This window comes from Lutjanus erythropterus, chromosome 17 (genome assembly GCF_056507025.1).
Source record: "Lutjanus erythropterus isolate fLutEry1 chromosome 17, fLutEry1.hap2, whole genome shotgun sequence".
Classification (NCBI taxonomy): domain Eukaryota; kingdom Metazoa; phylum Chordata; class Actinopteri; order Lutjaniformes; family Lutjanidae; genus Lutjanus; species Lutjanus erythropterus.
In genome coordinates, this window is record NC_139333.1 from 2,563,146 (window position 1) to 2,578,772 (window position 15,627).

The 15,627-nt window shown below is 40.4% G+C and overlaps 2 protein-coding genes across 3 annotated transcripts; one reads left to right on the forward strand and one right to left on the reverse strand.

Moving 5' to 3' along the window:
- Positions 1 to 1,107: 1,107 nt before the first annotated feature.
- On the reverse strand, positions 1,108 to 10,624 carry c17h10orf88 (chromosome 17 C10orf88 homolog). 2 transcript variants are annotated; one of them, XM_084740842.1, is made up of 9 exons: positions 10,488 to 10,624; positions 9,555 to 9,747; positions 9,091 to 9,288; positions 7,973 to 8,042; positions 7,641 to 7,832; positions 7,053 to 7,181; positions 6,440 to 6,563; positions 5,831 to 6,041; positions 1,108 to 2,086 (listed from the first exon to the last, which is right to left on the reverse strand). In XM_084740842.1, exons 2-9 carry the CDS (start codon positions 9,701 to 9,703, stop codon positions 1,864 to 1,866), a joined length of 1,296 nt encoding a protein of 431 aa, XP_084596968.1. In that variant the 5' UTR covers positions 9,704 to 9,747; positions 10,488 to 10,624; the 3' UTR covers positions 1,108 to 1,863. The 2 variants fall into 2 exon arrangements, with proteins under 2 accessions (XP_084596968.1, XP_084596969.1); XM_084740843.1 differs by having other exon boundaries at positions 10,482 to 10,593.
- A 999-nt stretch (positions 10,625 to 11,623) lies between these two features.
- asb3 (ankyrin repeat and SOCS box containing 3) lies at positions 11,624 to 15,446 on the forward strand. Its single transcript, XM_084740844.1, has 9 exons — positions 11,624 to 11,833; positions 12,366 to 12,536; positions 12,698 to 12,810; positions 12,893 to 13,025; positions 13,251 to 13,428; positions 14,170 to 14,391; positions 14,499 to 14,801; positions 14,890 to 15,023; positions 15,135 to 15,446. Exons 1-9 carry the CDS (start codon positions 11,629 to 11,631, stop codon positions 15,365 to 15,367), a joined length of 1,692 nt encoding a protein of 563 aa, XP_084596970.1. The 5' UTR covers positions 11,624 to 11,628; the 3' UTR covers positions 15,368 to 15,446.
- Positions 15,447 to 15,627: the final 181 nt, after the last annotated feature.

Consider the following 15,627-nt stretch of genomic DNA (forward strand, 5'->3'; position numbering starts at 1 on the left):
GTCGCTCACTGCTGCGGTTCTCCACATGAGAGGACTTTCAGTGACCTTGATGGTTCATTTCTGACCAATTTATGAGTCAGCGTTACTGGAAGGCCTGGCGGGAAACATCGGCTAAGTTGATTTTACCTTTCGGGAAACTCTTGGGCAACATTTTCCTCAAACTGCTGTTGTCGTTCATGCAAAATATCCATAAATCAGCATTGTCAATTCTTAAAAGTATTTTCTGAGTCATATGTTTTGATAGAAAATGCAGCAGTGGAGCCCAAAGATACCAAACTGAAGGCCAAAATCTTCTGCTGGTTACTGTTGCCATAGTTAATTAAACGTGCCTTACCGTCATAGGCTTTTATGATACTGTTTTGGCATAGAATATGCAATTTTTTCGCCTTTTTCAGTCATGTCCCTTATTAACTTACGTGTCTCTGTGATCTACAACTTCTGAATTTAGTAAAGCAAGGCACCAAGCTCCTGCAAAATTAATCCCTCGCTCAATAATCCTGTTGTTGTTCTTGTTTCCTCTCAGGATTTCATAAATATGGAAGATTAGGGAAAGGAAGGAAAATGTTTTTTGTTTTGTTTTGCACTCAAAATTTTGAGAATAAATTCAAAATACTATTTCAACCTTATTTGCAAAATTCTATTCAAACTCTTGACATTTTTACTTTATTCTAAGGATGCAAAATATAAAGAGCTCCTCCTCTGATTTATTTTTTCTTATGACTGGCAGTAATAGTGAAGGTTCAGCTTTATTCTTGAAATGCTAAATAACAATAAAAAATCTCATCCGCCTCCTTATTCCTGTTGCACAAGCACTTCTCTTTTTTTAAGCAGTGCTTTAACAGCACTGAAAAGTTATTTAAAAAACTCAAAGAGTACGTTCATCTGTATAAATATATTTTTTTTATTGCTATTTACGTCAGAACAGTTAATAAAACCATCACTGTCACAGTCCTTTTAATAGTTTACACTGGCATTAAAGCGCTATGTTACAGACATGTACATTATTTAAAATATTACAGGCTCATATTAAAACACTTTATAATCACTTACACCTTCTATATACACTCCTATAACAGGAGTATATAAGATTTTCCACAAGTGTAAAACCAAACAGTTAAGGCCTGACAAACCAAAACACTTAAGAACAGGTCAGTGCAGTTAACAGTAACACAGTGTAAGAATAACTGTTGGTCAGGTCATGAAACCTGGACGGACCTTGGAGTGTTTTCATGCACCTTTTAATGTGAATAAATGAGTGTTCTGCTGGTGTTGCTGTAAATTATTCCTCATGTTAAAACCTGGATAGATCACATCGCTGCAATAATTTAAAGCTCGTTCTTTCTGTTATTAACTGAGCGCTCCCTACAGGCCATGCTCAGTTTTACTTCATTTTCTGTTAAAATGGTTCCAAAAACAGTTTCTGATGTATGTCTGGATACTCTTTCATGTGGTCAAACTTGCCCAGAATGCATCGCAGCCACAGGAAATGTGTTTTTTATGGGATTTTCTACAGTTACACATTTTGTTTCCCTGCATCACATTCAGAAGCTGATGAGACAGTTTTACATCCAGGACAGCTGTCTCACAGGGTTGCATTCATGAGCTATTTTCCCAGGGATAAAAGAGAAATAAACCGTTACTGCTGCATCTTTGACAGCTGGAAATTTGCACTTTAAGACAATTTTATGTTTTATCAGATTGTCACAATTATTGTTCTAATTTGTCCATATTTCAGCTTTTTCTTTCTTGCTGTTAGTGTCTGCTCCCTGCGCTGCCTCTCGCCTGACGCTGAGGTCAGTCAGAGGAGGATCAGGGGCAGAAAGGCTTCCAGGTTGTTATGTTAGTCTTTTAGCAGTGCTGAACTCAGTGCATGGCTGGTGTTGGGGCGGTCTGCTCCAACGGCCCCGTAGATGCTGCTTCCCCCGCTGAGCCGCTCATGGCTCCCTGGTGGAGGGCTAACTGCGGCAGGGTGCTCAGAAGGGCCCTCTCCAGCTTCTGCTCCAGAGCGTCCAGGCGACGGTCCACGTGCTCCTTCAGCCTCCTCTCCATCTCCTCCAGACGACGCTCCATGGCTGAGTCCAGTTCCCTGCAGAGTGGAGGGAAATGTGGTAACATTTGATTTAAGCAAAGTGCCTGCAGAGTAAAGGCAGATAATGACACTAACAGGTGCATTTTCTTGTCAGTTCTGACTGTGACTCATTTAAATGTAATAATAACTGTACTGTGACTTTGTATTAGGCATTGAAATGAGACGAGAGAGGCATATCTACATCTAAGTGCAGAGGAATGACAGGCGGGGTGGACACAGAAAGTTGAGCTGTGCCTGATTCATGAACAAACACGAAGCCACATCAGACACCAAACCTCAAACATAAACACAGACACTAAAAACTAAACCACCCACACAGTCAGTGTTGACCATCATCTTCCCCCAACCTCAAAATCCTGCTGCACCCATCTTACTCAGGCACATTTCTTTCTGTGTGACACTCTCAGACTTTGGGTGTGTTTCATCCGAACCACCTAGAGGAAAATTTTCAAAACCAAGGCGCTTAACAAAACACCTCCCCTTTTCTCCTTTTCCATCTTCTCTTTGCATTTTCTCAGCATTACTTTTTACCCTCAAGGATCTTTAAGAGTCTTCAAACCACCTTTAAGTCTTTCTTGAGCCAACCCTGCCGCTCTGACAGCTCCGTCAACATTCATCTCTGGCCTTCGCTGCCTGTCTGCTCAGCAGTATTTCATGAAAGAGCCTTTAAGTGGAAATCACCTGTGTTATAAAACAGCAGCTGGTGATACTGGTGGTACTTTATAGCCACTGTAAAAAAAAAACAGCTAGCCCTCTCTAGAGCCAGTGTTTGGTTTGTCCGTTCTGGGCTACTGTAGAAACATGATGGTGCAACATGGCAGACTCTGTGGAAGAGGACCTGCTCCCTCTGTTGATAAAAACTGATCAATCTAATGTAACAAAACCCAATAATTCTTAATTTCAGGTGATTATACACAAATGAAAACATCCTCCTAAATCATATCCACTCGTCTTTTAAAGGGTAATTCAGGCATTTTTAAACCTGGGACCTATTTTTACATACTTTGGGGTCTAAATGATTAATAGGTACAAAGAAAATTGGGATTGATCCAGTAGATCGCCTCAGCCATCAGCCACAAAACAGGCTGCAATGGCTGCAACATAATGCTTGGGAGCAGAAGTGTCCATCAAAGTATGTCCACTAAAATTGCTTGTTTTGCAACTGTAAAGCTCAGATTGCGTCTGACAACATTATGGATAGGATCCCTATAGAGATGGATGTTTTCAGACATCCCTTTGGAGAACTTAAGCGGTTCTATAATTCTCTTTTAAGTAAATCTTGTTTCGTTTTGGATCTCCCAGCTGTAGCTTTTTGTACCTTTTAGTCATTTAGACCCTAAAATATTGAAAACTAGGGCACAGGTTTAAAAACTGCAAGAATCATTAGTCAAGATTTAGTAAATGTCATAATTTGGTGAGTGATCCATTATAGAAGTCACACAGAGACCAATTTCTGCACCTACAGTAGCAGGACATAGACAAAGATACAATGCATCAGTCTTAATTTCCTACAATGCAATGCAACTTCAAGACAGGTTCGAGTCTTAAACAAAGAGATGTTTCTCTCACAGTTTCATCACTGCAAATGCAATCTGCTTCTTTCGCCATCACTATTGCTCAATCCATCTTCAGGTCAGCTGCACAACTAAAAGCAAAAACTTCCTGCATTCAAAATGTAGGAAATCACTTTACAAGAAGATAAAACAGGCAAGTTCAGGGACAGTCAGCTCGCAAGAAAAAAATCTCTTATCAGCATCTTTAAAACAAACAAACTTAACTACAATTACATACTTGTTTGCCAGCCAGTTTCTAAGAGTATGAATTACCTTTTCCCTGCTTTCTGGACCTTAATTTAGAGAATTAAACTAAATATTTTACCCTGTGGTAACTAGACTGGTGTGTTGTGGTAAAGACGTACCACGGAGCTGCTGTCCTCTCCTCGGTGTGGAGTCACACTCAGCTGACATTCTCTCTGAACCCACATGTGCTGCTCTGCTCTGACAAAGAGCCTCATTTATCAAAGCGCAGTTTGCAGCACCAGCTCATACAGGCGTTTTCCAATTGTAGAGGGAAAATAATGTCAGCTATAAATTAAGTTAACAGATACTGAGCCTCTGCATCAGTGTTAGCTATGCAATTCCATTTCTTTAATGAGGTTTGGTGAGTTTGCCAACGTGCTGATGATTCACACATACAGCGATGCTGATAAATGAACTCTATTGTCTCTGTATCAGCCTCCTCCCTGAACTCTTAAACAGCCACCGACCAAATCCAGACCATTCTATGTAGCTGAGGCGGTCAGCAACTCACTAAACAGAATGATTTTTCAAGAACATGGAAGCTTCAGAGACTTTGCTGCTGTGTAATCTGATGAACGATGTGGAATTTCACTCCAGACTCAGACATCTTGGAGTCTGGAATATTCTACCATGAAGCAGTGGGAAATGTTTAGGCGTCAGCTGACACTTTCAGCTAACAATGCAACTTTAGACAACCAAAACTATTGACCAATAAAATAAAGACTCTGTTTCATCCGCGCTCAATGGCAACAATGATGTGAGTGTGGGACAGAGTGGCTGCAAAAATTAAGACACAGCAATCAAAGAAATCAAAAATCGAACAAGGATTTTCCATTTAAGTAAGAAATGACCAGACTGAATATTCTGTTAATCCATGTACGCATATATAAGTCTACACAGTATCTTATTTTCTGAGGAAAAGCTAAAGAAAAGGTACAAAAGCCTACAGTCTGACCGTGATACAAAACTGTTTGTCAAGGAGAATTTGCTGCATGAACCCGCATCGGTTTCACAACATGACGAGTGTTATGGTTGAAATACGTGGCCATGGACACAACTGCTATACACTGCCAGAATTTTTCCACATTAATAATTGGCTTCACTCCACAGGTTACACAGTGTTAGGAAGCGTAAGCTATATTGAATTAATTAATTTGATCATTTTAACTACAGGATCATGGATAAATATGGCACTTATTTTGTTTTTACACTGTTCTATGTAGTTTTTACATGTTGGAGGGCTGCAGAGTGGGAAAAAGAGACCAGCTGGATAAACATAGAGATGAGGAGTGTGTGTTTCCGTGGTCAGTGTGGCAGCTTCATTTAATTATAATGGACCCACTCTGCTGAGGGCGTGTTGGGCCGCGTCTGTCGCTCATGTATTTCAGCTGTTACGTAGTAGAAAAGCAGCAATTTAAAATCTGCAAACTGCTAAAAAACATCAGGTGTTGCTCTGCATTACTTTCCGCACATAATAAAATTCATAATTTTATTCTACTTATTATTAATAAGCCTAAAAAAAATGCAAATTACACAATAATACTGTCTCTCATTATTATTTTTATATTTCTAATTTTAAATCATTTTATTCTACATGTTTTGTGGCCTTAGTCAGCTGAGTTTGTTGCAGGAACCAAGAAGTAACGTCTTTTTGACACAAGGTGGAGCTACTTAAACTGATTACAGATGAACAAGTTACTTCATGAAGTAAAGTGATGGGTTCAGATGATAAACACGTATAAAAGCAGTCCTGGTCACTTCATTGACTAATTACAACAGAGGAATCATCAAAATCTCCAATGTAATGTCTCTGAGGAACAGCAGCAAGTTGTATTGAATTATATTGTAATAAAATACACAAACTTTTCATCATCTGCTCAAAAAAGTGCAACATTGTTGAACCACACTGTCTAACAGGATGGAGTCACTGAACGTCACTCACCATGTGCCATTTCTCATCTCCTTTTCCTTCTCTGCCACCGCTGCAGCATCATCTAGTCTCAGCTTCGTCACCTGACCGCAGACGCTCTGGAGCATGGGCAGAAGCTCAGGGCCGGAGCTCAGCATCTGGTCGTGTCCCTGCCCTTTCAGGAAGTGTGACATCATCTCCGCCAGCTGGGCGTGGCTTACTGGGCCTCTGGTCTCACCGCTCGCTGGAGATATGAGACCACATCGTAAACTGGTCAGCTGCTAAGACTGATGGATTTCAAAACTAAAAAAAGTGGTCAGTTACATTATTAAATGTGCTGTGGTCACACAAGACGGATAATAACGACTAGACAGTCAGGTGGGGGCAGAGACAGATTATTTTTTACGCCTCTAAAAACTCTCTCAGGCCTGTGCTGCATTTTACAGCACGTTCAGTCCAAGTCTATTTGGTCCATGCAAGTCAGTTTATGTTAAAAATCTGTGCAGATAAAATATATTTTAATAAATTCAGATCGGTCTTCATGAAAACCTGAGACAAAGAATTGCATGAATAAAGGGAAAATCTTTATGAAATACTGACACACACACAGTTAAATGTGTCTGCACAAATGATGATCCTTACTTATGTTCTCAGTGTTGACACCAGAAAGCGGCAGGTCTGGGGAGGTGGAGGAAGAGCCGTTGGACATCACTCCGTTCTGAGTTGGTGGAGCTTCATCTGCAGGCATGATGGAGCCAACCGGAGGCTAGCGACACAAAAACAAAACCACCTGAGGGGCAGTACGTGCAAACATTGTCTGAACTCACGCAACAGGTGTGTTGCTTAGCAACAGATGTAATGACACATGTTTTTATGTCTCTAATACCTTACCAATGACAGAGTTTTGAAAAAGACTAATGACCAATCAAAAGCCTCCCATCCCGTCTGGAGGAGTGAACTACAGAAGGACATGAAGAGGTTTGACAGATGTTGCTGGGAAAACTGGTGTTGTCTTAAATTCTGAATCCAAACCACTGACAAATATAAAAGATGGACAACATGAGACCTCCCCCAAAGTGAAGCCAAGACATCTCGATTGCCCCCTGGTGGCTGGCTGCAGTATAGGTAAATAAAATCCTGCCCCCTCAGTGTTAGCGTATGAGACATGGGCCAAAGTGAAAAATAAGTGGAATGGACTTCCATGTTTTATCAGCCACTAAGGCATCACATTCAACAACACAGATAATACTGATACCCTGGAGTCTGCAGGCTGGGGTTGGTTGCTGGCGGCTGCCGAGGAGATGTTGGCTCCTTGAGCCAGGGCAGAGAGAACTCCACCGCCCATCAAGAGAGGCAGGAAGCCGCCCAGAGAGCTGGTCTGGTTCTGGAGAGAAACACATACCCACAGATGACATTATTTTGTGTAGCTGCCATTTCTGTGCCATGGAAACTGAATGAAGCTGCCAGTTTCTGTCTCTCAAGGTAGTTTTTAAACAACATGTCAAGACTGTCCCGAAAGCATGACATTAATGAGCTGCACTGTCAGAAAAAAAAATACAGAAGATAAACACTAAGAAAATGTGTCTATTTTCATAGTAAAGTGAAATGAACTGCACCCAAAGGTCACCTTAAGGTGGATTAGCGATCTTATGGCACACTTTGGGAAATGATCAGTGAAGTGAAATATAAGTGAGTGGCAGCTAATGACCTAAAACGTAAAATGTAATCTACCAGCATCTATAGTCCTTTAACTTTAACTTATGTCACTGTTGTTAGAATTCTCCCTCTCTTCTTGCAGAGGTCATTAAAGGTAATAAGTAACATGCTGCTCCTTTACTCCCACCTTCTGCTGGAAGTGCACCATGTCCATGAGGTTCTGGGCTCCTGGTGAGAGGCTCGTTCCCATCTCCTCCACCAGACACTGCACCTGCTGCATGTCGATGCCAGGGCCGCGGGCCGGGCAGGGCTGCAGCTGCCGGACGCCCACGATGACTCGACACACCAAAACACTGCTTCTACCAGCCAGGGAGAGCAGCTGGGAGACGGGCCAGAGGGAGACAGAAACAGATGAGTAAACTTAACTCTGCACAGTCATATACAAACATAACTGGTTTAAAAACATGAAGTCTAATGTTAGTGTCATTAAAAGATGAACTCTCTCTGAATGCAACTCACCTTCACCTCACAGGCTGAGGATGGATGCTCGAGGATCAGCTGTTTCTTGTAGAAAGGCCCTCTGTCTGAACTGTGAGCAAAGCAGAGAGGAGACACCGCTTCAGCACCCCATCAGACATTTATCAAACTCGAGACTTCATTTAAAAATGATCCATCAAAAATGAATAATAAATGTTTCAATGTCAGCGCCATTAATGGTGTTTTAAAAACTAATCTTAATAACATTTTGGCTTGTGTTCACCATTGGACAATGGACAGTGATGGGACATCCCTGGCTTTTGTGTATTAGCTTTATATGCACTTTTGGTTATTATAATATATATTGAAAAATTTAATATATGGGGTTGTATGAGATACTTGTATACAGTTAGTGCATTACCAACAGTAGATGATGGTTGTCGTGCCCCCAGTTTAGAGAAGTAGCCAGAGTACCAGCATGCAACATAACCAACATAGTCAGCAGCAAAATGCATTTTAGCAACCAAAAAAAACCTAAATCAGTTTAAGTGTACACTATGTTTAGAATATTTTCACCACTTTATCTTGCCATCAGACAGCTTTTCCCAACAAGTTGTTTTATCGCCCTCTCCCAGCCACCAGACACCAGGGAGCTGCTGATCTACCACTGCCTTGATTTGTTAGTTTGTTTGTGTTACTGTGTGACTACAGTAAAACCGAACTAAGCAGTAGAACAGCAACTCTCATCTTCTGTGAGGTAAAATTACTGTAAATCAAAGTGTGGTGGTGAGGTTCCTCATCGAAAAGGCTGTTTAAAGGAAAGGTAGAGCAGTGAAAATATTCTAAATATAGCATACACTTAAACTGATATAAATTTTTTTAGGTTGGCCCTTTTTAGGTGGCTAAAATACATTTTGCTTGTGACTCACAGAAGTATATTACTTAGCTTCTGTGCCAGTGCTCCTGCCACCTCTTGCAGCAAGAGTCGGCTGTGCTGACAGCCATCACTGACTATGGGTAAGTACCTCATACAACCGTACTTTAAATAACCCCAACTATTCCTTTAAAATCAGTCTGAGCTAACTATTCAAGTACTAATAACAGGCACTTTAAACTGATCAGGACAGACGGAAAGTAAGTAATGATAACTGTGTGTGTACCTGTCTGGTTGGATGCGATCATCTCTCTCCCCACGTACTGTACCACAGTATTCTCCCATCTGGCTGTACACCTCCATAGTTCGAGCTTCGCTGATAACCAGCAGGCAGCTGATGGCAGCAGCAGAGCAGGGGCTGCAGCTGAGTGTCAGGACACAAGGAGAACCTTCCTCTGTCTGCTCCAACAGCACTGGGTCACCCCTGTGAGGGAAGGATTAGTGTTTAAGGTGCTGTTTACCCAAAAAGGTCAAATTTATTACTTATTACTCATCTATGCCCTTTCCGTTGATGGTGAGGTTGGTCCACATGACACGCACAGCTAACATGCATTTCTATGTCAGACCAATGCCAAACACAGGAATTGTGTATGAATGTACATGAATGGAAAGCAAGCTTATTTTTTCAGTGTTTTCACAATCATGATTCAACATGTTACACTTTCTCACAGTTAACGGTTTAAAACTTACCAGTTTGTCTTGTCTCCCTCAGACTGACTGAGCTCCTCTCCGTGCTCATCTTTGTTACTGAGGTGAACAGGATGCAGGACTTCAGCCAAGTGATGTCCCTGAGTGTGACAGACCCAAGCAGCTCCGCTCTTCACAGCAATGTCCACCATGATGCTGCTGAAGCAACAGGGACTGTACCCTACTTGGAGAAAAGCTAGGACACAAAGTAGGAAAAAACTTAGGAATAAGAGCAAGTTAGGAGACAAATTGGAATGGAAAAAAGAAATCGGGAGACAGTACTGTCTACAGACAAGTTAGCACCTTTTTTATTTTATTTATTTATCTATTTATGCAAATGAATGAACATTATAATAGCATCTGACAGGTTAGTGAAGGCTAACTTTACATACATTGTGAAATCTTGTTTTTTCTTTTCCTCTTCCCATTTTATCTATATTCACAATAAAGGATTTGACAGCTATGATGTGGGAATGTTTTGACTTATATATTTTCATTTCAAGAGTAGGACTATCGATTAATCTGCTGATTATTTTCTCAATTATTAATTGATTTATAGTTTAGTGCATAAAATGTCAGAAAATGGTGATAAATGTTTATCACTGTGTCCCAAATACCAAGGTGATGTCCTCAAAATTTCTAGTGTCCAAAACACAAAGATATTCAGTTTACTGTCATACAAAAGAATATGAAGACCAGAAAATATTAACATTTGAGAAGCTGAAATCAGACATCTGGACATTTTTATTTTAAAAAAATGACTCAAAATGATTAATCCATAATCAAAATAGTTGGCAATTAACTTGTTAATCGATTAGTTGTCGCAGCTCTATTCAAGATATAGGTGTAATTCAAGTCTTTCCTACAAGTACAGTAACTGTAGCTAAATAAACAGTATAGCTTGCTAATAAGCTATAACGCAGCTTTTACCTTTACCTTGAAGTAGATTCAGCTGAAAGCGTTGATTAGCTTGTTTTCCTCACGTTACTGAATTTTCTTCTTCGCATTTCTTCAAAAAGCTACGAACCAGCTTAATTCGCGGTTATAACAGGTCGTTAAACGGTAAATTTCTGACTTTAGCTAATGTTAAATCCAGTCCATCGCACTGGAACTGCCGTGTAGCAGCACGCGACGGGATGTTGTGGTGTGACGTCATCAAGCAGCGACTCGTGCGATGTCAATCCGGGCTGTGATGCTACTGTTTTGGTAAATAACCACTTTTCTTTAAACTACAAAGAATAATATAATGTGAAGTCTTTAACAAGAATTGTATGGAGTGCTGTGTAAAAGCTTATGACACTTTCGAAGAATAGCAAATGTGACTAACACATTACATCGTGATTCGTCGTCGTAGTAACAGCTAGCTAATAGTTTACAGTTAGCTTGGAAGCTCATCAACAAAATCTCCACTATTGGACAAGCTTATATTATACACACGTATAATTTTACATCGCATAATGCATCCCTGTGCAATAACAATTACATTCTGACTAATGAGAAATCATTGTTTTTAGGAATTTGAATGGATGAGTTGAATTTTGCAATTTTTTTTAAACTATGGAGCTATTTTGTGATACTTTTAATTCTCACTGCACACTTAGAAAATATAATAAAGTGATAAAGGCTATTCCACTTCCTTTCAAACTAGGCCTGCACAATTAATCGCAATATTATAGAAATTGCAGTGCAATATCCAAATCGCGGAACCCTGCAATTTTTTGATGTTGGAAAAATGCGTGACAAAATAGTGTTATAATGAAGTACTGTAGTGGTGCAGAGATGCTCTGACCCGCAAATCTAGTTCTCCAGATGTCAGTAAATATGTTTGTTTGGTACAGACCTCAATAAATTCCACAACATTATGATTTTAATTGCTTTTTTCAGTGAATATCAAAATTGCACCTGCTAAATGTGATGTCAGTTTAACTATGTTAAAATCAATATACATTTTTAGTGTATTAAAGTATGCCATGAGAGTTTTTATTTCTACAATAATAATAAAAAAAAAAAGAATATAGATGAAGTTAGAGTAGACAAATGACACAAATAATGGGTCTAAATCCTTTTAATGTAGGGCATGGACTTCACAGAGTGCTACGGAGACACCGTCTCCAGTGTTGCTGCTGCAGCTCGCTCAGGCTGTAGGAAGCGGGTGAGGAGGCTGATAAAGAGAGGTTTCAGTGTGGACTGTCGAGACAACCGCGGCTGGAATGCCCTGCACGAGGCAGCTGCTGCAGGCAGTAAGGAGTGTGTGCAGGAAATTTTGTCTGCTGCTGCTGGCGGTAAGAAAGGGTATTATACAAAAGGTTTGTAGTTGTCACATTGCAGAAGTTGAAACATTTGGATTTGTCCCTGGATAAATGATTTGAAGGGAACATTCACCACTTTTTAGATAGAGGAAGAAGAACAGATTTTGCAGCAGGAGAATTCAGCTTTCTTGTCACACACTATGGAGTTTATTGCTTCAACTGACTATATTTACCACCAGCACTGACTGGACATTAACATTAAAAGTCGTGAATTTTCCCTTTAAACAGTCCATTTTCTGCCAATTAACTAATCACATGGGCTAATCTTTTGGCACTTAATTAGACCAGCAGTTCAAAACCCAAAGATATACAATTTACAGTGCTATAAAACAGAAAAGCAGCAAATCGTCACATTTGAGAAGGTGGAACAAGAGACTGTTTAGTAGTTTTGCTTTCCATTACTTTCATAATGAGCATCTAATTGATGAATCAGCCTTTTCAGAAATCCTTCCAGTTTATCAAGTTTTTCTTGTCAAATATGCATTCCTTTCCTGACTACAAGCAGCAGGCTCCTCCCGTGGCTGTCGTACTTATGTGAACTCATTGACACATGAGGGAGAATCTGCATGTTACCTGGCGGCGAAGCATGGACACCTGGCTGTGGTCCGACTCCTCCTGAAAGTACATGCCAACATCAACCAGCTAACAAATGATTTATCCTGTCCTTTGTATGCAGGTAGAATACTTGCACATTACTAAACTGGCCTTTCTTTCTGTACAGTTACCTTTTATACAGTTTTCACCTCTGTATGTGCCTCTGAACAAATAACAATCTTCTGAACAATTTTATTTTACTCTGTCTGCAGTTTTTATCAGCATCTAACTGTTTTTCAACAGCTGTAGATGGTGGGTACAAGGATGTTGTAGAACTGCTGGTCAGTAAAGGTGCAGAGGTCAACAGGGTGCATACTGCGTCCTGCTGGACCTGCCTTCATCAAGCTGTTTATAAGGTAATAACAGAACTCACAAACACACACACAACTCTGTGAAATGTATCCTGATTTGTAACATGCATATTTTTTATTCCCTAAGGGTCACACTGAAATTGTGTGCATACTGGTCAATGTGTGCAAGCTGGAGGCACTAGATGACCACAAGATCTCCCCTCTCTTTTTGGCTGCACAATATGGACAGCAGGAATGCCTGGAAATCCTTGTAAATGCTGGTAAATAGATGTTTTTCTTTATACCTTAATTTATCCATGTGCATGTTCATAGCTGGAAGGATAACTTTGTTCCAATTTAATGTTGGTCAGAGACAATTGTCAATTTCCACCAGAGTTTCTCGAGTACCTACTGTCTCTGCCTCTTCTTACTGCTCCTCTCATAGACCACTATTCAAGTAAAATAAAATATATGATGGCCTGTGTTTGATTTGGTTTTCACTTTAGGTGCTCATGTGAACACACAGGCAGCTGATCTGGCCACACCACTGCTGATTGCCTCTCAGGAGGGCCACCAGGCATGTGTGGATTTCCTACTGGACCACGGGGCCGATCCCAACATATCTTGCAGTCTGGAGTGGCCTCAGCTTCCCATTCATGCTGCTGCAGAGTTTGGCCACATTGGGTACTTACTCATAGCTTGTCTTTCAGTGACTCTCAGTGAATCTTAGCCTTTCTACAATGTTCCTTTTAAAGAAGCAGTTTCTACTTGTGATCCCTCACCATGTGTTTCATTTGTCGATGACCTGTGAACTGTAGAGTACAGAAGAGTTTAAATGTTGAGAATAAAGTTGAGCTTTCAGTATTAGTGGCAGACTTTATTCTCAAAATGTTTTTTCGACTTAATTCTCAGCATTTCAGCTTAATTCTCAAAACTCAAAAAAAGTCATCCTCTGATTTATTCTTAATTATGCCTGGCACTAATTCTGAAAGGTCGACTTTATTCTCAAAATGCAAATAAAAAAAAATCTTCCTCCTCTTTTTTTCTCCTTTATACCTAGACCTAATATTCTTATGTAAAGGAGTGATCACATTTTCTCAGATTTTCAATTTGGAAAAAAAAGATTGATACGGGAAAGTAACAAAAGAAAGATTAGAGAAGTAGATTATTATTAATGCTATGTTAAATTAATCATGTAGTTGATTAAAAGTCAGAAATTACAGTAATGATAACCCAAAGATATTCAGTTTACAGTCTTATAAAACAGGGAAAACATTGGAGTAGCTGGAAGCAAAGAATGTCGAGCATTTTTGCTTCATTCATTTCATGAAATAATCTATTCATAAGCACATTTTACCCCATGATTTATGTAAATATACCCATATTTTTTCCTCAACCCTCTGTGATTTTTTTTTTTCACTCCAGTGTCCTCAGGAGGCTGATAGCTGTTACAGATCGTGTGTGTGACCGTGATGATGGCATGGTGAGTCCACTGTATGTCGCTGTCCACAAGCATCAGAGCAAGAGCGTCGAGATGCTCTTGAGGGAAGGTTACAGCCCAGATGCCCAGGACTGCACACACACCCTGGGCCTCCGTTCACCACTCTCCTTCGCCTTGTCTCTCTCATCATCCAACAAACCATACAGGTTTGTAAGAAAGCAGATCTGACCTCTTCACAGACACACACTCCAACAATGCACCCAAAGACAAAACAGATGGATTTGTCCCTGATTGCAGTTAAAATCTCTTTCAGTGAATCGGTGAAGTTGTTGGTAGCTGCAGGAGCTTATTTGAGCAAGGAGGACTGGACGTATGCCTTGGCTACGAACAAAACAGACCTGCTGCAACTAATACTTGAGCACAGATGGATCTCTTCACCAGAGACTTTGACCAGGGATGTTTCTGTGCCACATCGTCATGGGAAAACTATATTAAAGCTGCAGGAACTGAAAGAGCTTGTCTGTGTGGCATTATACCAAGTACATTTTGGTGCCTCCTGGCTTCCTCTGCTTCTGAAGGCAGGACTGGAACCTTCTTTGCTGCTTCAGCCTCATATGTAAGTGTGTTCTTTCACTCTTTTCTCTGTGGTCAAGTATCAGATGGCTATACTTGATCAATTTCTTTCTGTCCTCAATGCTTTCTAGGTTGGAACAGGCAGACAGCGAGGTGTTGAATTACCTGCTAGAGTTTGTAAACTGGTCGACTCTGTCCCCCTCTTTGAAATATATCCTGGATTCAAGATGTGCAGAGAAGACTTGGCAACCATGTCCATATTTTGGTACTGTAACAAAATATACACCACAGACATGGCTTTACTGATCTTTGGTAAATTTTTAGTGATGTCAATTTTAATTCTCTCTTACGTTTCTTTTTCCTCTCCTCCTTCTAGACTCCATCCCCAGTCTTTCCCACATCTGTCGGCTGCAGATTAGGTCAGTGTTGGGACCAGATCTGCTGATGAGGACCACTGTAGTTGAGCAGCTCCCTGTGCCCTCCCCACTTCATGGCTTCCTCCAGTTCAGAGACATTCCAGAAGCTTCCTACAAACACTCACCGCCATCACCAATTTTAAATCGAGAACAGGAATATCACAATACACACCAACACAGACATGTTCTATAACCTCTTCTAGTTTACCCTTTTGTGTTGCTTTGACAGTTTCACACATTGACATAAATAAAGATGGACAAAATATCCCAGATGTGGGGGCTTCCGGTTTGCATCAGTGATGTCATATGGAGCAGGAGCATCGAGATCGAAAAGTGGCTGATTGTATGCCACCACTATTTCAGCTGCATATGCTTATGTATTGAGTGATATGCTGCTTGTTCACTGGCATATATCGGTGTCTATAATGCTGGTATGTCACTGGTTTTCCACTG